Raw genomic sequence first — 23,253 nt, 5'->3', positions numbered from 1 at the left:
GTCTTGTCTGATTCTTTGTGATCCCATGGACCATAGCCCACCAGGCTCCTCTGTCCATGGGGATTCTCCAGACAAGAATACTGGAGTGCATTGCCATGCCCTCCTCCAGGGGATCTTCCCAACCTATAAATCGAACCCAGGTCTCCCACATTGCAGGTAAATTCTTTACCATCTGAGCCACCAAGAAAGCCCTATGGGAAAGACTGAAGGCAAAAGGAGAAGGGGATGGCTGATGATGTGATGGTTAGATAGCATCACTGACTCAATGGACATGAATTTGAGCAAATTCCTGGAGATAGTGAAGGGCAGAGTGCTACAGTCCATTGGTCACAAAGAGTCAGACACGATTTAACGACTAAACAACAACAATGAAACAACAAAAGATCCCAAATAGTCAAAACAATCTCTAGAAAGAAAAATAGCTAGAGGAATCACAACCTGACTTCAAAATACATCATAAACCTTTAATAATCAAAATAGTATGGCATTAGGGTAGAAACAGAATCATAAATCAAAGTAACAGAATAGAGAGCCTGAAAAAGTCCACAGATATATGGCCAATTAATTTATGGCAAAGGAGTTAAGAATATCAATAGGGAAAATTACAGTCTCTTCAATAAATGATGCTGAGAAACTAGAGAGCCACATACAATGGCACAATGAAGACAGGTAACTATCCACACACAGGATTTAACTCCAAAGGGATTGAAGCTTGAACATTAGACCTAAAACCATAAAACTCCTAGAAGGAAACACGGGGTGGCAACCTCCTTGATATAGGACTTAGTGATAATTTTCTGGATTTGACACAAAAAGCAAAGGCAACAAATGCAAAAATAAAGGACATCTAACTAAAAAGCTCTAGACAGCAAAAGAAACCTTCAACAAAATAAAAGGCAACCTACAGAATAGAAAACATCTGCAAATCATGTATATGATGAGGGGTTACTATGAAAAATATATAATGAATTCATACAAGTCAGTAACAAGAAAGCAACCAATTCTGATTTTTAAAATGGGCAGAATAGCTAAGTAGATGTTTTTCCAAAGAAGACAGACAGATGGCCAATGGGTATATGAAAAAAGACTCAACATCACTAATCATCAGGGAAATGCAAATCAAAACCACAATGAGCTATCTCCTCACACCTGCCAGAATGGCTATCATCAAAAAGATGAGAAGTAAGGAGGGGAAGATATGGAGTTAAGAGACAGTCACACCCTGTTGGTGGCAATGCAAATTAATATAGCAGCTGTGGAAAAGTGTAAAAGTTTCTTAAAAAAAATAAAAACAGAACTACTCTATGATCCAGCAATTCCACTTCTGGGTATTTATCCAAAGAAACCAAAAACACTAACTTGAAACAATATATGTACCCCCATATTCACTGCAGCCTTATTTACAATAGCCAAGACACAGAAAAACAGTGTCAAAATACGGCTCTGATAAACTCTATTTTCCTCTCATGCTGCCTTATGTCTGGAAATTCTTTTCCAACCCCCACACGGACAACACTGTATCCCATTTTCAGTGATTTTTTACCCTCCACCTTACCTCACCTACCCTCTGCTGAGGATTCCATTGTAGATTTTATCATTACCAACAGCTGGGAACTCCCATAACTCAGAATTTCAAATACCCAGCTTTCTTTTCCATCTCATTTCCTCTCCTTCCTGATCCAGGGATCCAGGGTTATAGTTATAACCCATTGATATTACCACATTTTAACGTCTCCTGTATTAAATTTAATGAAAGTCGCTCAGTACTGTCTTACTCTCTGTGACCCCCATCGTCCATGTAATTTTCTAGGCCCGAATACTGGAGTGAGTAGCCGTTCCCTTCTCCAGGGGATCTTCCCAACTCCAGGATCAAACCCAGGTCTCCCTCATTGCAGGCAGATTCTTTACCAGCTGAGCCACAAGGGAAGCCCAAGAAAACTGGAGTGGGTAGCCTATCCCTTCTCCAGGGGATCTTCCCGACCCGGGAATCGAACCGGCGGCTTCTGCATTGCAGGCGGATTCTTTACCAACTGAGCCATCAGGGAAGCCCATATTAAATTTAATGTCTTATGCATTCCCTTTCTTCTCTGTACAATTTGGGTACCATAGTTAGTAAACGCTTTACTCTGTTTAAAGCCAGTATCTGTCCATTTCCTAGCCTCTTCCAAGTGTCTTGGTACTCACACTTCAAAAGAAACTAACCAGTCAAGGGGAAGTTCAGCGAGTAGGTGCAGACTGGGGACTCTTGGTCCGTGGGGATCTGGTGAGGAGGGCAGACAGCTCCCGTGTAAGCCAAGGGTCGCCTGGACCTGCGGCGCTCAGCTCGGGCAGAGGGGGGCCGGGGGAAGAGGCAGAGGTGCGGGGGGACCGGGGCTGAGCTGAGTCCCGAGGGGCTTTGCTCTCTGCCCGCGCTCTGGGGGCGGGAGCGGAAGCCCCTGGGCCAGTCTGCGGTTTGAGGAGTCAGTGCTTCCCTGGCCGGATATCTACACCTGGTACTTACAATACCAAGTGCTCCACGCAGGTCTGCTCCCGCTCACCCTCCCTGAACTCTCCAAGCCTGTCTCCAACCCCTCACCACATGAGAGCATCCAGCTCTGCATCTAGCCCCTGGCTCTGCTCCGGACCTCCAAATAAGACAGATGGATGCCCACGTCTGGGCAGGGCTCCAGGCCCCTGGGCAACCCAATCCCTCTAGGCGCCCACACCTCGGACCTTCACGCCTCTAATGTCATTATTTTGTTGGTCCCACAACATTTCTCTATAAAGTGGTCTTTAAATTACATAATTAACCACACACAACAAAACAAAAATCTAATTTAAATATAATCCTATATATAAATATGTAATCAGTGCCTAGAGGAGTGTCTGGACTATAGGAAGCATTTAATAAACTCTTGTTAAGTGAGTAAATGAATGTATCATCCTTCAGAAATACAGAAAATAATGTGAATGGACCATTCACTCATTCAATAAATATTTATTGAATACAGACTGGATTTTAAGATATCCAGAATCTCTGCTTTTCCCCAGGAACCTCAGTATATGCTATTCTCCTGGGCTTGAACACATGCTATGGTATGTAATACTTTAGCGTTTTCTGACATTTTCAGTTACATCAACAAAGAACAGAGAAGTGAATTAAGGATTAATAAGAATATTATCAGTTTTGAGCAAAGATAATAAAAGTTCCTTTAAAGTTAACTTTTGGTTTTTGACAAAGAATAGAGGACCTAAAAGGCGTCTTCCGTAGTGGCTCAGACTATAAAGAATCTGCCTGCGACTCTGGAGACCTGGGTTCCATTCTTGGGTCAGGAAGAACCCTTGGAAAAGGAAATGGCAACCCACTCCAGTATTCTTACCTGGAGAATTCCATGGACAGAGGAGCCTGACAGGCTATAGTCTATGGGCTCACAAACAGCTGGACACAGCTGAGTGACTAACGCTAAAGAGGGCCTCAATGAATAAAAGTGATCACAGTAAATGGACTAATAGTATGAAGGCAAAGGTATCTTCATGAGTGGTTAGGCAAATAGAATCAGAGAGAGGAAGGATGAGAATATTAACCCCATTTCTCCATCTGTACTTTAGGTGGAGCTAGTTTCACTTTAGGTTGTCTCCTATGATGTGTTGATATCTAAAAACATCATTTTAGGAGACTCAAGTATTATTGCTTCTAAAATATTGGAAAATCTCTGCAGATGTGCAAGGCCCTGCCATTAGTAGACTAACTACTCTTGCTATCTCCAAACACTTGAGCTACTTTGATGACAAAGGATTTATCCAAGGGTAAAGTAGATAATGTTTAATGAGGCTTACAAAAATTCCTGTTTTGGCTTTTGCTTACTTTTCTGAACTCATCTCTCCAACCTTCTTTGTATAGTTTTACTGAACAGCATTTCCCCAAATCTCGACAATTTTCTTAATGCCTTTATTCTTAAGGCATTTTTCTTAATGCCTTTATTTCTGTCCTTGAATATGCTGCTCCATCAACCTGAAATGTTCTCCCTTCTCTTACCCCTCTCTCTACCAGAGGAATTCCCACTCACTCTCTTCATCTCCATCTAGATTTTGCTTTCTCCAGAGGTCTTTCTGGTTTCTCAGGATGAAGTAAGATTCATACTGAACTTAGCTCAAACACAGCACTTAGTACCATGAATTGGGGCTGTCTGCTTACCTTTGTCTCCTTCCTTAACATATAGAAAGGAAAAACTGGGTCTTGGTCACCCGCTGTTCCCCTTGCTTAGCACATAGCAAAAAGCTGAGGATCAGTAAACAAAGTAATGAATGGATCTCTACCTCTTTTCTTTTTCCTTCGTTGCTGTCATAAGAGTTTTCTTTGTTAAAAAAAAAAAAAATCACTTATCTATTAAAATACATTTATTGACTCTGTAATGTATAGTAATAATTTCCTATAGATCCCATGATTGAAGAGTTTAGTTAGTTCTGATTGGCAAAGCAAAGACTAGTAAAGGGAAGACAGACTTCTCCAAGTCAATTCACAAAAGTTACAATTTCATTATCCTACATTAGATTTCAGCATTGGACTCTGTTAAGAAAAATAAGTTTCCACAAATAAAAAAAAAAAAAAAAAAGAAGACAAAATAAAGGCTTACAAGATGTCTTACAGAATGAAATGCACCCTCCTTTACAGGCAAATAAAACCCAAGCTCCCTCATCAGTTTCATTTTTTACAACTAGTGCAAAGAAATGCCATAAACACCAGACTCAAACTGATCTGTTGCTAAAATATGTCAAGGCCTCACTGGCCTCTGTGTTTGCCAGCACTACTCCTGAACTTCAAAATACTCTACTATCCTCTTGTCTTTTTAAACTTTTACTTTGTCTCTAAGGGCCAGCCAGTGTTTTACCTCTTTTCTTTAAACTTCTGTTGCAGTTTTCAATAATCGTGTATTGTGAGTATCTTTACAGTCTACCACTTCTGCTTCTCAAGAACATAGATTAGATTTTGTCATGTTCATATGGTTCAGTTCAGTTCAGTTCAGTTGCTCAGTCGTGTCTGACTCTTTGTGACCCCATGAACCGCAGCACGCCAGTCCTCCCTGTCCATCATCAACTCCCAGAGTTTACCCAAACTCATGTCCATTGAGTTGGTGATGCCATCCAACCATCTCATCCTCTGTTGTCCCCTCCTCCTCCCGCCCTCAATCTTTCCCAGCATCAGGGTCTTTTCAAATGAGCCATCTCTTCTCATCAGGTGGCCAAAGTGTTGGAGTTTCAGCTTCAACATCAGTCCTTCCAAAGAATACCCAGGACTGATCTCCCCTAGGATGGACTGGTCCTTTGCAGTCCAAAGGATTTTCAAGAGTATTCTCCAACACCACAGTTCAAAAGCATCAATTCTTCAGCTCTCAGCTTTCTTTATAGTCCAATTCTCACATCCACACATAACTACTGGAAAAACCATAGCTTTGACTAGACAGATCTTTGTTGGCAAAGTAACATCTAGGCTTTTTAATATGCTGACCAATAGGTTGGTCATAACTTTCCTTCCAAGGATAAGCATGTTTTAATTTCATGGCTGCAGTCAACATCTGCAATGATTTTGGATCCCCCACCCCCAAAAAAGAAGTCTGCATCTGTTTCCACTGTTTCCCCATCTATTTGCCATGAAGTAATGGGACCAGATGCCATGATTTTAGTTTTCTGAATACTGAATTTTAAGCCAATTTTTTTACTCTCATCCTTCACTCTCATCAAGAGGCTCTTTAGTTCTTCTTCACTTTCTGCCAAAAGGGTGGTGTCATCTGCATATCTGAGGTTATTGATATTTCTCCCAGCAGTCTTGATTCCAGTGTGTGCTTCACCCAGCCTGACATTTCTCATGATGTACTCTGCATATAAGTTAAATAAGCAGGGTGACAATATACAGCCTTGATGTACTCCTTTTCCTATTTGGAACCAGTCGTTGTTCCATGTCCAGTTCTAACTGTTGTGTCCTGACTTACATACAGATTTCTCAAGAGGCAGGTCAGGTAGTCTGGTATTCCCATCTCTTTCAGAATTTTCCACAGTTTATTGTGATCCACTCAGTCAAAGGTTTTGACATAGGCAATAAAGCAGAAAGATGTTTTTCTGGAACTCTCTTGCTTTTTCAATGATCCAGCAGATGTTGGCAAGTTGATATCTCATTCCTCTGCATTTTCTAAAACCAGCTTGAACATCTGGAAGTTCACAGTTCACATATTGCTGAAGCCTGGCTTGGAGAATTTTGAGCATCACTTTACTAGCATGTGAGATGAGTGCAATTGTGCGGTAGTTTGAGCATTCTTTGGCATTGCCTTTCTTTGGGACTTGAATGAAAACTGACCTTTCCCAGTCCTGTGGCCACTGCTGAGTTTTCCAAATTTGCTAGCATATTGAGTGCAGCACTTTCACAGCATCATCTTTTAGGATTTGAAATAGCTCAACTGGAATTCCATCACCTTCACTAGCTTTGTTCATAGTGATGCTTCCTCTGGCCTACTTGACTTCCCATTCCAGGATGTCTGGCTCTAGGTAAGTGTTCACACCATCATGATTATCTGGGTCATGAGGATCTTTTTTGTACAGTTCCTCTGTGTATTCTTGCCACCTCTTCTGAGTATCTTCTGCTTCTGTTAGGTCCATACAATTTCTGTCCTTTATTGAGCCTATCTTTGCAAGAAATATTCCCTTGGCATCTCTAATTTTCTTGAAGAGATCTCTAGTCTTTCCCGTTCTATTGTTTTCCTCTATTTCTTTGCATTGATTACTGAAGAAGGCTTTCTTATCTCTCCTTGTTGTTCTTTGGAATGCTGCATTCAAATGGGTATATCTTTCCTTTTCTCTTTTGCTTTTTGCTTCTCTTCTTTTCACAGCTATTTATAAGGCCTCCTCAGACAACCATTTCACTTATGTGAACCACAAGCTTGTCTAACTCAGTGAAACTATGAGCCATGCCATGTAGGGCCAGCCAAGATGGACGTGTCATGGTGGAGAGTTCTGACAAAATGTGGCCCACTGGAGAAGGGAACGGCAAACCACTTCAGTATTCTTGCCTTAGGAACCCCATGGACAGTTTGAAATGACCAAAATATAGGATACTGAAATATGAACTCCCCAGGTCATTATGTGCCCAATATACTACTGGAGATCAGTGGAGAAATAACTCCAGAAAGAATAAAGAGATGGGGCCAAAGCAAAAACAACACCCTGTTGTGGATGTGACTGGTGATGGAAGCAAGTCCAATGCTATAAAGAGCAATGTTGCATAGGAACCTGGAATGTTAGGTGCATGAATCAAAGCAAATTGGAAGTCATCAAACAGGAGATGGCAAGAGTGAGTGTTGACACTTTTGGAATCAGTGAACTAAAATGGCCTGGAATGGGTGAATTTAACTCAGATGACCATTATATCTACTACTGTGGGCAAGAATCCATTCAAAGAAATGGAGTAGCCATTATAGTCAACAAAAGAGTCTGAAATGCAGTACTTGAATACAATCTCAAAAATGACAGAATGATTTCTGTTCATTTCCAAGACAAACCATTCAGTATCATGGAATCCAACTCTATGCCCCGACCAGTCATGCTGAAGAAGCTGAAGTTGAATGGTTCTATGAAGACCTACAAGACCTTTTAGAGCTAACACCCAAAAAAGATGGCCTTTTCATTTTAGGGGACTGGAATGCAAAAGTAGGAAGTCAAGAAACACCTGAAGTAAGAGGCAGATTTGGCCTTGGAGTACAGAATGAAGCAGGGCAAAGGCTAATAGAGTTTTGCCAAGAGAACACACTGCTCATAGCAAACACCCTCTTCCAACAACACAAGAGAAGACTCTACACATGGACATCACCAGATGGCCAACACTGAAATCAGATTGATTATATCTTAGCAGTCAAAGACAGAGAAGCTCTATAAGTCAGCAAAAATAAGACTGGGAGCGGACTGTGGCTCAGATCATGAACTCCTCATTGCCAAATTCAGACTTAAATTGAAGAAAGTGGGGAAAATCACTAGACCATTCAGGTATGACCTAAATCAAATCCCTAACGATTATACAGTGGAGGTGAGAAATAGATTTAAGGGACTAAATCTGATAGACAGAGAGCCTGATGACCTATGGATGGAGGTTCATGACATTGTACAGGAGTCAGGGATCAAGACCAACCCCTAGGAAAAGAAATGCATATAGTTGGTGGTAATTAAGCATGAAATGGGGTCCATGGGGTCGCAAGCAGTTGAATACAACTGAGCAACTTTCACTTCACTTTAGATGAGCTTTCCTCGTGGCTCAGATGGTAGAAGAGTCTGCCTGTAATGCAGGAGGCCCAGGTTCAATCCTTGGGTTAGGAAGCTCCCTTGGAGTAGGAAAGGCAACCCACTCCAGTATTCTAGCCTATGAAATCCTATGGACAGAGGAGCCTGATGGGCTACAGTCCATGGATCACAAAGAGTCAGACATGACTGAGTGACTTTCACTTCACTTCAAATATGTAACGCTGATATGGCAAGAAAACATGCCAGGGAAAAATACAAATAATGATGAAAGGTCAAGTTATTCTACTTTGCCATTTTTAAAAACATTTTTCCCAAAAAACCCTGCCTCAGCCCCTCATATTTGCTGTTTTCTTTGCCTCAATTATGTTCCTCTTGCACTCATCTGGTTAACACCTTCCAGTTACTCCAAGTATCATCTCAAGGTTTTGTTCCTCAGATCACAGCACCTCACCAGGTAAGCCTTTCTAGTTTTATCCTATAAAGCATTTATATATACTATTTATAACTATTTTATCAGAGTTAGCAACTATATATGAATTTCTGTGAGTATTTGGCTAGCTTCTGTTTTCCTTCTTAGAGTATATATTTTATAAAGGAAGGTTGAGTAGTTTGCTCAGGATTGCAGCTACAGCTCAGAGGAATGGCCTGATATCTTCTAGGGATTAAAAATTCTTTTGAATAAATGGGGGAAAACTGAATAATGTATTCATGGAATGCAAGATTTGCAAGGAAACTAGATAAGGGTGAAAAATTAGAGGGAATGGAAGGTATCTAAATTGGCTCTAGTAGCAGGGTAAATTAGAAAGATTTTTGTATAAAATTTTATCTGACGATAGTAGGAATTATCAAAGTGCTGCAATCAGAGGGAATAAGTGAAATCCATTTTGCATTTCAACAAGATCAATGATGAATGAGTGAAGGGGTTGGATGAAGCACAAGCTGGAATCAAGGTTTCTGGGAGAAATATCAATAACCTCAGAGATGCAGATGAAATCACCCTTATGGCAGAAAGTGAAGAAGAACCAAAGAGCCTCTTGATGACAGTGAAAGAGGAGAGTGAAAAAGTTGGCTTAAAACTCAGCATTAGAAAATTAAAATCATGCCATCCAATCTCATTACTTCATGGTAGATAAATGGGGAAACAATGGAAACAGGGAGAGACTATTTTCTTGGGCTCCAAAATCACTGCAGAAGGTGACTATAGCCATGAAATTAAAAGATGCTTGCTCCTTGAAACAAAAGTTATTACCAACCTAGACAACATATTAAAAAGCAGAGACATTACCTTGTCAACAGAGGTCTATCTAGTCAAGGCTATGGTTTTTCTAGTAGTCATGTATGGATGTGAGAGTTGGACCATAAAAAAGCTGAGCACCAAAGAATTCATGCTTCTGAACTGTGGTGTTGGAGAAGACACTTGAGTCCCTTGGACTGCAAGGAGATCCAACCAATCCATCCTAAAGGAGACCAATCCCAAATATTCATTAGAAGGATGGATGCTGAAGGCGAAACTCCAATATTTTGGCCACCTGATGTGAAGAACTGATTCATTTGAAAAGACCCTGATGCTGGGAAAGATTGAAGGCAGAAGGAAAAGGGGACGACAGACAGGATGTGATGGTTGGATGGCATCAGCGACTCTATGGACATGAATTTGAATAAGCTCCCTGAGTTGGTGATGGACATGGAAGCCTGTCATGCTGCAGTCCATGGGGTAACAAAGAGTCGGATGTGACTTAGTGACTGAGCCAACTGCAAAATGTAAATGTGATGTGACATACTTTTAACAATGGTGTCGCTAAGATTCCAGCAATATAGATGTTATCTCTGACAGATGAACACTTTTAGTAATGTTCCCAGCATACAGCACAGCACTTCCATGCAGACATATGGTCTGAGAGGGGGGCACTGTTTTAAATGCTTTCCTGGTGGCTCAGTTGATAAGAATCTGCCTGCACTATGGGAGACCTGGGTTCAGTCCCCAGGTTGGGAAGATTCCCTGGAGGAAGGCATGGAAACCCACTCCAGTATTCTTGCCTGGAGGATCCCCATGGACAGAGGAGCCTGGTGGGCTATGGTCCATGGGGTTGCAAAGAGTCGGACATAGCTGAGCACAGAGTTTGTATGGCTTCTCCAAGCTTTGTACCCTCCCAACACCTCCACATGTTCACCAACCTGAAAGCTCTCTGAATTCCATACTTTATGGATTTTTAAATGGTGGCTTCATTACATAGGCATAGTAAATTAGACAGTTGATCATTAGCAATTGACTCAGCCTCCAACCCCTCTCCTGTGTCTGGAACTTAGTTGTTGGGACTAAAAATTTCAAAACTATAATCATGTAATTGGTTCCCCTGGCAACCAGCTTCCAAGACAAGGCCATCTGGGAGCCCTCAACCATTAATCATTTCACCTAACATACCAAAAGACTCATCCCTTCTGGAGATTCCAAGAGTTTCTTGCCAGAAAGAGGTGTGTGCATGGGAGGGAGGTGATATTGTTTGTTCCTGTGATATTGGCACAGGAACAAATATATGTATATATCTTATTTTTCAACAGGGGGATACTCCAGTGCTTTAGCCCCCAGACCACAGACAGTGGCTAGGTGTAAGAAAGACAAACATGAAGAGGAGTGTTTCTACAGCTGCGGACATTACTTTTGGTACAAGGTTAAAGCAGAGAATCTTAGTCTGTGCTTCAGTGTTATGTTACTAAAATGCAAGTCCCTGTTCCCAACGCACAGAGAGGAGCAACACCAAAATGTCAGGATTTGGAACAGAGAAAGGTTTATTGCAGAGCCACACAAGGAGATGGGTGCTTCATGCCTTAAAAAGCCCAAGCTCCCAGAAAGCTTTCAGCAAACCCTTTTCTAGGAAAGAGGAAGGGGGAGGGGATGGTTAGTTGTAGCAAACTTCTGGGTGTCAGAACCTTTGTTCTTGAGGTCAGGTCATGGTCAGGTAGGGGCTTCCTTGGTGGCTCAGGGGTAAAGAATCTTCCTGTAAAGCAGGAGATGCAAGAGATGTGTGTTTGCTCCCTGGATCAGGAAGATTCTCTGCAGGAAGACATGGCAACCCATTCCAATATTCCTGCCCAGAGAATTCCATGGACAGAGGAGCCTGGCAGGCTACAGTCCATGGCATCACAGAGTCAGACATGATGAAAGTGACTGAGCACGTTGTGTCTGACTCTTGGGAAGCCCATGGACTGTAGCCTGCCAGGCTTCTCTGTCCATGGGATTATCCCAGACAAGAATACTGCAGTCAGTTGCCATTTCAATCTTCACGGGACCTTCCCAACCCAAGGACTAAATCCACATCTCTTGCATCTGTATTGGTAGGTGAGTTTTTTACCAGGGTCTCGCCTGGGAAGCCTTTCCCTGGTGGCACAGTGGTTAAAAACAAACAAACAAACAACAAAAAAAAACTGCCTGAAGCACAGGAGCCACAGGAGAAGTAGGCTCAGTCCTTGGGTTGGGAAACTCCCCTGGAGAAGGAAATGTCAACCAACTACAGCATTCCTGTCTGGGATAATCCTATGGACAGAGGAGTCTGGCGGGCTATGGTATCTGGAGTCACAAAAGAATTGGACATGACATAGCAACTAAATCAACACTATGACTTCTTTTTCTGGGCTCCAAAATCACTTCAGATGATGATTGCAGCCATGAAATTAAAAGACCCTTGCTCCTTGGAAGAAAAGTTATGACCAACCTAGACAACCAATTAAAAAACAGAGACATTACTTTGCCAACAAAGGTCCATCTAGTCAAAGCTATGGTTTTTCCAGTAGTCATGTATAGATGTCAGAGTTGGACCCTAAAGAAAGCTGAGTGCTGAAGAATTGATGCTTTTGAACTGTGGTGTTGGAGAAGACTCTTGAGAGTCCCTTGGACAGCTAGGAGATCCAACCAGTCCATCCTAAAGGAAATCAGTCCTGAGTATTCATTGGAAGGACTGATGCTGAGGCTGAAACTCCAACACTTTGGCCACCTGATGTGAAGAACTGACTCATTAGAAAAGACCCTGATGTTGGGAAAGATTTAAGGAAGGAGGAGAAGGGGACAACAGAGGATGAGATGGTTGGATGGCATCACTGACTCAATGGACATGGGTTTGAGTAAACTCTGGCAGTTGGCAATGGACAGGGAGGCCTGGCTTGCTGCAATCCATGGGGTCGCAAAGAGTTGGACATGACTGAGCAACTGTACTGAACTGAACTGATGACTTCTGATAGCCTCTTTCATGAGCTAATTTCAGGGCTAAAAGGAGACCCGTGGACTCTCAGGAAAAAGTTCAGGTATTGATATTCTTGCAAATCTCTTATCAAAGGAGAGAAGGAATGTTATCGTCTCTTCCAAAAAGAAAGAGCAAGGTCTGAAGGCACAAACTTTCCCTTCAAAGGCCCTGGTTCTGGCTAAGAGGAGGCAGAGTTCAGTTGGTGGCTTCCTCAGGGCCAGGTCCTCAGACCCTGCTCAGCTGTCATGGCTGAGGGAATCAGGTGCCAACCCTTAGGCTCCTCAGGTGGCCCAAATGGTGGGCAGGGAGGGAGCCGGGTCCCATAGGCTGCAACTATCAGGTTGCAGAGGTGAGGGTGGGGGAGAGGTTCACAGCTGCTTCAAGGCCTGGTCCTGTCCAATATGTGGCCCTGGATCCCTGCACAGCCTGTTCCCTGGGCCTCCCAGGTCATCTTCTGGCCCCAAGGCTGGATGAGCCAAAGGGCCTTGGGAAAATGTCGGGATCTGCCTCTTACCTCACTCTCAGCCTGATGACCACCACTTTGCCAACTTTGGCTGAATGCCCTCACTAAAGGTTGCTCACTGACAGTTAGTTGCTTGGGGGAGGAGCCCACAGCAGCGCTGACCAATGGCTGAGCAGGAGCACTAATGGTCCCCCGTAACCTTTGCTTGGTAAGAAGGCATGGAGTAAACATGCCCAGCAATTGCCCCGTGCTAAGGGCTGTAACTGGCCAGACTCTACTACAGTTAGACTTAAAATGTTCCCTAGTCTCTATACAAAATACTCTGTGTATGCCTGATTTTACAGGACTCCACCAGATTAGCAGAAACATCTGTAAGCAAAATATGATTAAAAGTACTAAGGCCTTCTATCTACTTACAGGGCAAAGAAAATACCTCAGTGTCACATGAGACAATATATGTGTTATTTGGTGCTTAAGAGCAGGAAATAGTCTGAAGCAGAAGAATGAATAATTTACAGCCAGAGGTGCAACTTTGATAGGCTTGCGTGTGTGCTCAGCCACTTAGTCATGTCTGACTCTTTGTAACCCCATGGACTGTAGCCCACCAGGCTTCTCTGTCCATGGGATTTTCCAAGCAAGAATATAGAGTGAGTTGCCATTTCCTCCTATAGGGGATCTTCCCAAGCCAGGGAGCAAACCATCCATCTTCTGTATCTCCTACAATAGCAGATGGATTCTTTACAACTGAGCCACCTGGGAAGCCTTTGAAGCAAAGGAAGATGTCATTGGTGGATTATGTAGTTAAAATAGGAGTCCTTACATCTCCAAAACACCTTGTCATTGAGCTGAGGAGTTGGTGAGATTGCTGACCCTTTGTGATCCCATTTAAGGAAATTTCTCTGATCTCTGGCAGAAGGGTATTAGGGCATGTTCTCATTTGGTAATATTGCCAAATGCACAAACCTTACCTTTAGGAATTTTCCAGGTGACTTCTAGTTATTTTTTTCTCCCAACACATTGAAATAAATTAATTTCCTGATATACTCTCACATATTCATGTTACACCCATTTTACTAAATATATTTTCAAATAGTAGAGTGAGTGATTACCACATTCCAGTAATATTATGTTGCTTTCCAGAAATACCATATTAGTTTAAAAAAACCCACACTACATCATTATTGTATACCAACTCGAATCTACCTGAATATGCATTCCCTAAATCTGCCATGTGTTCATATTATATGCACCCTCCATCTGTGTAAGAATCCAGTTTAGTAAAAACAAAATGAATTAAAGTATTAAAAGTATGTACAGGACACATGTTTTAAGGTTTTTTAAATAATGTATTGACTCTGGTCTTTCTTACAGACACTCTTCAGAAGATGAGTTAATTTCTTAAATTTTCAGCATAGTAAAGATTTAATATTAATCAGACCCATTAAAAAGTCAAATAGAAAACCTCCATAGAAATACCCATTGAATTTCAGACTATGAACAGCGGTTAAAAAATAGGCTACTTGTTTTTCAGTTTGATTAAGTCATAAGACCTTTTATAATTACTTTTTTTATTAGAATTTTCCCACTTCTTCCTCCAATATAGCAATGCCAAAGCAAAGAAAGTGGTCATTACTTGGAAGGAAAATTTAATTATTAAATTTCACAAAACAGTATGGTTTGAAAACCTTTTAAAACTATTTCCTGGAAATTCTTGTTTTAATAGAATGTACACTTATTTTTAGCATCATCCGGGGATTATCACATTATGAAAATCCCTCTCAAAGCCTAAAACTGCCATGTAATTACTAATTAAAGTTTATCAGCGGGATTGGGAATACATGTAAATCCATGGCTGATTCATATCAATGTATGACAAAACCCACTGGAAAAAAAAAATAATAATAAAAAAAAATAAAAAAATAAAGTTTATCAGTATCTTCCCTTGATTTAAAAAATACCAAAGAATATTTTGACTGAAATAACACTTGCTATTATGAAAACATGGGATTGATTTATCTGGAAATGTGGATGTCATATATGCATTTGGTGGTAGAGCTGAAGAAAAGTGGGCATTTTGGGTAACTTTAAAAGAAATAAAGAATTGCGTCTACGAATGTACTATTTCAGATGTCATTTTCTTGTGATGCTGAACCTGCTTTTACACACAGTATCAAATTTGCTGACATGTATCACAGGGCTTCTTTTGCTAGGAAAAATTAATTAAAATAAGTAAATGTTATTTCATAAAATAAACCAGATACAAAATCTTGCCTTGTATTTACAGATACATTTTAATGGAATATTTCATGGTCTAACACAAATATCAGACCCAGACACTAATTCTTGTACAGCCTTTGGCTTACCCTGTATAACAAAATCTGTTATTTAAAGTAGATTATAAAATACCTTATGGTAAGTGAACTTCCAAAGACACAAAGAAAATCCTCCATAAATTTAAAAGCTTATCTCAAATTCTTATTGGCATAAGCTTAGGATGAATATGCTATTAATTGCATTATCTTAGGTAGTTGAAATATATAATACTGGTTAGAGTGTGAAAATTAAAAGGATGTAAGTATTTTTGCTTCTGTTCCTAGTCAACATTAGTAAACACATGGAAGTGATTGTAAAATTATCTTTACAGGATTTTGGAATTTTGGCAATCTCAAGCAAATTTCCTTAAGTCGGCAACATTTTTTTAACCCTTAGTCAGCATGTTACAAGGTTCACACATTCCAAAGAGTAACAATTATATGTTGTACAAATAATATAACATTTATTTTACTACTGCTTAACTTTTTAAAACTTCCATTTAGGAACTTACAAAGAAAATGGGCATCACTGAGGAAGTATAAAATGAATGGATAATGTATGCAGTTGAAAAAAGGTATGCAAAATAATGTCGTGGCATAAAAGAATATGCTTTGTGGTATATTTTATAATCTGTCAGTGGGAGAAAAGAAATTTCCACCTTTCTGTTAACAAGCCTAAGAAAATGAACTAAATGAATAGACAATTCAGTAATGTCCAACAGATAACTAAAATTCAAATTTTATTTTTCCATATGTATCAGACAGTTTTTTTCTGACAAGACTTTACTGAAAGATGAGGTGCAAATGGGAACCCTGTAAGAATGTTTATAAGAGTAGTACATGACATATTTTAAGCGCCACTGAGTACACATTGAATACTTGTAAGTATATAGGCATATCAACATGCAAGTGTCATGTACCTAATATTACAATATGCATTTTGGTTTTTGAAAATGTTAATGATAACAGTAGATTCAATAATTGTGTTTCTCTATCTTCTGTGCAATATGTTTTATTTCAGTGCATCTTCTTTACAGCACAGAATTTATTTTTATGCTGTCATAAATATACCCTTCCAAAAGCTATGAATTTCATGTCACATAAGTAGAACATTTTATTTTTGGAAGCTACGTTACCGGGAACACCCGCGTTTCTGGGTACCATTTTCAGAGATAAGTCTTTAAATTCTTTTTAACATGGCAGACTTGTTCTGATGTTAGTTATGTTGAAATATTTATGATAAAAATGGAGCTTTGTTGAGGGAATATTTTTTGGTTGAATGAAAAGCTAAACAAACAATTCACAAATATTGATGTGAACAGAATATGAAAATAAACATGTCAGTAATCCCGAACTCATAAACCCTTGGGTTACTAGTTAACTCCATCATTGAATCTACAACAAATACAGCAGGTACAGTTAAATAAATTCATAAAGAGATTAGTTTTATACACTTGTTAGGAGAAAGAGTACTAGTTTTGAAAATTTTCTAACTTATTTTTCTATTTATGAGACTCATTCCATACATTAGAAACACAGAGAAAAGCAAAAAGGATAAAGAGATAACAATTCAGTTTACATTTCATAGTTTTTTTAACCAACTGGTGAACACTACTTTCAACCATCAAATATTTTATTGCATATAACTTTCACTATCAGCAAATATAAAGAGAAAGTGTCTCCTAGTTTCATGTACAAGGAAAAGTATCTGAAGAAAGAAAACATTTGAGGTTTGACAGTACTGTGTGGAAGAGAAGTGTAATGTGGCATTTCATACCTCACTTAAAAGTTCATGTAGGAATCACTGTTGTTCCGACCCTGGATGTGGGAAAAGTGCTTAAGTGCTGAGCCCTGGTAGGTTTTTCTTTTGCCCCTGCAATCTTCAAATATCTTTTAAGTTTCTTCTTTTGAAATATACAGTATATTCATAGGGGAAAATAGTGGTTTTGCTTTACATCGTTTTCACATTTGGGCCCATTCTCTCCAAAATAACCATACATTTCTTGTGAAACATATATATATATATGTATGTACATATATATATATGATGGTAGAAAATACAGCAAATATTATTTATAACATAACCACATAACATAGAAAAATCTTACTTTAAGCATCATACTTTGAGATCATTTTTGTATCATTTTTTTCCTAAAGAAAAATCTGCTTTTAAAATGCCATTTCCTTTTAGAACAATTAAATTATATGATTTGAAGAATTCATATTGTTTCTATGCAGGCAAAATAAAGTGGGTATTTGTGGCAATACTTTGCACTCATTCTGGGATTATTTGTTAATAAGGAGGCAGTTTTAAATACTTAAATATTTATCTTACAGAATAACACTTCTTGGGCAAATAAAATTACATATATGATATTTACTTAAAAGCATAGTATTAATTTATAAGAAATTGTTTCATTCTAAACAGTAAATGAAATGTCAGGTTGGATTGCAAAGTGTTGCCATTTGATTTTTTTAATCAGCACAATTATATCACATTGAAATAGTAAATAAGAGTGAGAGGAACTATCCTTTTAAAGTTATTATAGTTTGCTTATAGGAAAAGTTAATGACAGAAAAAGGAAAACAAATGCAGATCCATACACCACTGAGTTACACTAAAAGTAAAGTTGGCTTTTGAGATGTCCCAGGGGGTGGGGAGTGGACTGTTAGGATAGTCCCAAAAGAGTGCTTCCTGGGATATCTTGTAATTATTTCTTCTATTTATATCGAAGTATCATAGCCCATGTTAAAAGTGAGAGGTAGAAGGATTATTGTAAGTATGCATGGCAGAGAACTTACCAGCTCTATCCAATAACTATTGCATTCAATATTAATAATCTCAATACATAAAAATGCTGATGAGTTTAGAACCCATTTTTACATGTTGTCCCCTTTAGCTCTCTTTATAATCTTGCTACCTTCAATCCATTGCCTTTGGAAGGGTATAAGTGAAGTGCAAAGGGCATGTTTGGATTGAAATAGAGAGAGAAAGAGAAAAATGAATTGAAAAATAAAATTATCATAAGAAATTTCCATTAAGCTATAGTGACTCTAACTATTAAAGGTAACGTATGTTTTTTTGAGTAGATTTGTACTTGTAATAAAAGTCCCACAACCCATTAAAACATACATACACTTCAAAGAAAGTATAAGAACTCCAAATTCAATTAGCTCTGAATCGAAGTTGAAAACTCAGGTTATGTCTTTCTCTCCAGTAACACTAAAAACTAGGCCAGATAATTGTATTGTGTAATGTTAATGATTAAGCAAGAAAAGCTTAACGTGGTGTTATGTCCATTGTATTTTTAACTAATGGTTTAATATGTGGGAAGTGAAGATTAGCAACCTCTTAGATCTTGTTGAAGAGTTCTTTAAAATCCCTTTGCATGAAGTATCCAGCAATAGAATTACAGATATTGCACTGAGTGTATTTCAATATTGCCAGCGTATATTTCAAAACAAGTTCTATTATCTACACTAAGATTTCCTCTTTCCCAATATTCAAAATGCATATTATAATTACATGGGTTTCCAACATCCATACACAGCAAGTACAAGATACTTACATGTACGTACACGGTAGTTACCTATATTTGCATAGTTTTTGTGTGTCTTTTGTGCCACTTAATAAAAAGCATTACTCCGTAATTCTCATTAGGTGTTTTATTTCCTTCTTCTGAAGTTGCCAGTTGTGTTCTGTTTGCTTTGTTTTGCATGTTCATCACAGACCACCATGTGCAAAGGGGGATTACAGGGGGCATTTTTAGAGGGCGCTAAGTCATTAGCCATGTGATGGGGACTTTGCAGTAAGACATGAGGTTCTGCAGTTTCTCCACATTTAAAAAAAGGAACATGAAATTTCATACTTATAATTCAATTATCCTTATATCCAAAAAGGTCTTTTAGATGTTCCCCTTGGTAACACTTTGCAATAAGTGGCACTAAATTACACGATAACTGCTATGTTACATGGAAGAACCATCACCATCCAACAGCTACTGTACATGGGCCTGTATGGAATCTCAATGCCATTACAATCATGAGTGCGTAATTACAAGTGAGCCTGTCCTTTTAATTGAGATATTTATATTTTTACAAAGAAATAAAAATAAATGAGGTGTTAGCTTCTTTGCCATATTTAGGAAAGTTAGTTTTCTTTCTCTATTTGTGTCTTTAATTGTGGGGTTTCAATGCAAGATTAAACATCTTGAATCAACATGATATCATCCAGTGTCTAGATTAAACTTCAATATCAGGTTCCTTAAACTGCTTCTTGGATTCTCTGGTAAAAGAAAACAAGTTGAAATCTCTTTCTGTCTCTCATGCACACATACACACACACACACACACACAAACACACGACTATGTTCATGCTCTCTGTCTTTGCTCTTTCACTCACAAACTTTCCTTTTCTCCCTAATTTTGATAATTGTTTTATCTAGGACATTCAAATATGGAAACCAAAAAAAAAAAAAAAAGAATGCTGTTTACACTTTTTTGATGGAGGACAATTTACACTGTAAACAGTACGCTGGCAGAGAAGAGTTACTTTGGGTAAAGAATAATGTTCCATATTCTACTGGGGGGTGTGTCTGTGCGCACTCCTTTCATTATGTTCTGTGGCTATGGTGCTCCCTAAGCAATGACCGAATTTGGCTCTCTGGGCATAAAATGTGCACATTTCAGTCATGGCAATTGAAATGGTTCGTTTATATATTTATTTCATTTTTTCTGATTTTTATAGAAATGAACAGAATTTTTACAATTTCTTTCATTGGTGGAAATCAAATAATTTTTTTTAAGATAGGAAAATATAACTCCATTGCTATTTACTTTCAGTAACTGAAATGATATCTAATTCATATCTATTTTAGCTGTCAAAATATTTGATTAGAGCTCACAAATCATAATACACCAGTTAGTTTCTTTTACAGGCTTCCAATGAGTTTTTATATTACTGTCAAGGGTTAAAAGAGTCAAAAGTCTTGAATTGTAACCAATTTTGGATTTCTAATTTTATAGTGCTATAAATAATGATTGAGTTATTTAGGCAACAGTTTAGCAGTTGGAGCCAAGTAGAATACAGATGAAATGAAGAGGGATGTAAATACAGCATCAATGGAGAGTAGCAATTTTGTAAATGCATCCTGAAATTAGGCTTTAAATAGTAATTGATGATGCAGTTTATACAACTTACTTCTGTAATAAGAACCTTTCCATTTTGTACTAACAGAATGAATTTTGCTTTGTGGAGTCTTTCTAAAGATTATGCATTGAAAGATATGAACAGTTTATAAACCTATTCTAGTTTCAATGTGTCTAGTAGCACCTACCTGATTCTCTCAAACTACCATACTATATTAACATATTATTGCATTTTTTCCACAGATGGTATGGAGTGAACTGTAAAAACAAGCATGCAATCACATCAATGCAGACTTATTTCCTTAAAATTGTCATACTGTATATGATTTATTATGTTAACACTCAACCACATCATATTATTTATGTTCTGTATATTCTGAAAAAGTGCTGCTTGACTGACATCGTCCTTTTTCTTTTGTAAGAAATCAACAAGATAAATGCTTCAACAATCAAAAAAATTAAAAGTCTAACGTTGTCCTTAAAAGATTTATACTTTTCTGATAAATAATCTAAGATACAGCACCCTTGTCTTTCATTTGATATTAATACATGATGTCATACTCAACCATTCTCATTTCCCAAAAATAAATTCCAAGATATTATTCTTAAAACCATAGGCCATCATGCTTTCAGACATCACAAGTATAGCTACCATATTGTCATATTCTTTTTCTTCCTAAAGGTGCAATTCTTGTCAATGGGAAAATAATTTTTATCTAACTGGATTTTTAATCTTTAGCATAGAGTATCAATAAATCTAATGACAACTAATCTAGCATTATTGTCTTTTACTAGGAGAAATAATATGACTTCAGATTGACTCTGTGTCATATTTAAGAATACAGCATTTCTTAATGGTTAAATACATCAAAATTTCAGAAATAATCCAGAGAAAGAGACTTTCACCTTGGAGTTAAAATTATGGCAGGAATTCTCTATCACTCACTGTTTCATATGTTTATACCTCACAAAATGCATAGACAGGAATTTAATATAAAGAATTAGTTCATTTATACAGAAAACATATCTCAAACACTTCTTTTTGGCAAACCAACATAGGTAAGCAGCTCTGGAACTGCCAAATTAAAATTTGTAAATTTTTAGCAAACTAAGAGTTTATTTTAGATTATTATTCAACTGTGGTTGTAATTTAAAACCTGAGGCTGTGCACTGGTTGTTAGCTTAAAATTACCTTTCCTTATAACATTGTGCTTCCATTGTATAACAAAAATTAACAAGAACTAGAAAAATTTGTTGGTGAACAGTGCTAGGACATACAGACAAAAATACTAATACATGTTATCTACTTATAATATTGGTTTAAGTAATATCTAAAGGGATATAATGGACATTAGAAAATGCTTACTCATGACTGATTACCTACAGCCAAAAAAGTTAAATATGTATCAAATAATGTTTAATTGGATTTATTATATGCACTATATACAGATACTAAAATGTTTCAAAATTGTGCCCTATGGATATTTCAATTTTGTTTAGGCAGGTGAGTCTTTATGGAGCAAATAAATTACAGAATCAAATTAGAGAAATGAATGAAGTCTTTGTGATTCCCAAAATCGTAAAATATTTGTAACAATTTATTGGTAGATGAAGCTAAAATAAGCTAATGGTAGGATCTATATAATTATATAAGACAGCATGTCATGACTGTAATCCATATTCATGGCTCCTGTATCAAATACTATATTTTTAAATAGCAAATTGATACAGCTTTATCAGTATAATCTCAAATATTCCAGAATCTATTCTACAGTAGTTTATTTCAGTTTGTGTTTTTTAGGGCATATGCTTCCAAAACATGTCTTTGAAGATAGACATGTAGAAAACATCATAAACCTCTCACATCTGAATTGAACTTAAGCATGTTACGTCTTTACCTAATCCTGTTCCTTGTGAAAGCTGTCCAGTGGTAGGTTTACAAGATCTTTGATTTAAAGGGAGCCAAAAATGAGGGGGTGGGGGAAGCTCTGCATACTTTTTTTTTTTCAGTATACAAAAACAATTCAATATCATGATCCAAGGAGATGATTAACATTGTTAAGGCTGTATATTCAAGCACTGTATGTTAAAAGAGCAATGGTGTGGAATTTAGGCAGTAATAAATGTCCTGCATTATGGATGGTACAGTAATTAAAGAATGATGCTTTCGACAGCTGATTGTTGGCATACACTGGCTACAGATAGCAGTACGATATGGAAGTTAATAAAGGTAGCAGAAGATGTAGAAATGAATTCTGAAAGATGATAGCCAGTTTTCTCCAGCAGCCAGCCTGGTACATAAAATTCAGAATCTTGGCCTGCATTTTAAATGAAATATTCTTTTTTTTCTTCAGCATTGACTTGGCTGCCCTCAGCATTGATAATGGCTGTGTCAGCATCTGGGGCATCTTCCGCTCCTTTAGCTTCATTTGTTAAATATGTTCCTGTGGGTGTTGGAAGAAAACCATGTTAGTTTTGTCAGAGTGTAAAATAACCAGTATTAAAGTCACATTCATTTAGAAAGAAACTTACACCAGATTTCTTATATGTTGAAACATATTCTGAGGTGTAAGAAACCATACAGTTCACTCTTCTAAAGCTGTACACTTTCTTTTGGTTTTCAGGTGTATGTTGCAGATGAAGCTGTGTCTAGGTTAACTAGACGCAACTACCAAACTGGCATGGGTAATGAGTACTTTGATTTATTTAATGATGGCTACAGACCATGTGATCCACTCCGCTGTAGCAATCAGGGCCCTTTGTTCAGATGTTGATAATGGTCACATCAAATGTGTCAACATGCATTTTGGTAACTCCATTTAAAAGTAGCTTATAC

The 23,253-nt window shown here is 38.1% G+C and overlaps 1 protein-coding gene across 5 annotated transcripts in view; it reads right to left on the bottom strand.

Annotated features, from left to right (window-relative positions):
- Nucleotides 1-15,224: 15,224 nt before the first annotated feature.
- Nucleotides 15,225-23,253, bottom strand: part of CADM2 (cell adhesion molecule 2) — a 1,201,425-nt gene continuing 1,193,396 nt past the window's right edge. For all 5 annotated transcript variants that reach the window (XM_043892917.1, XM_043892915.1, XM_043892916.1 and 2 more), the window contains one exon: nt 15,225-22,861. In XM_043892917.1, the coding sequence (XP_043748852.1) occupies nt 22,743-22,861 (119 nt within the window). In that variant the 3' untranslated portion in view covers nt 15,225-22,742. The remainder of the gene's footprint in view (nt 22,862-23,253) is intronic.

Source organism: Cervus elaphus, chromosome 31, assembly GCF_910594005.1.
Source record: "Cervus elaphus chromosome 31, mCerEla1.1, whole genome shotgun sequence".
Taxonomy (NCBI): Eukaryota; Metazoa; Chordata; class Mammalia; order Artiodactyla; family Cervidae; genus Cervus; species Cervus elaphus.
Note: the sequence above shows the minus strand (reverse complement) of the source record. Positions and strands in the feature narration are given on the sequence as shown.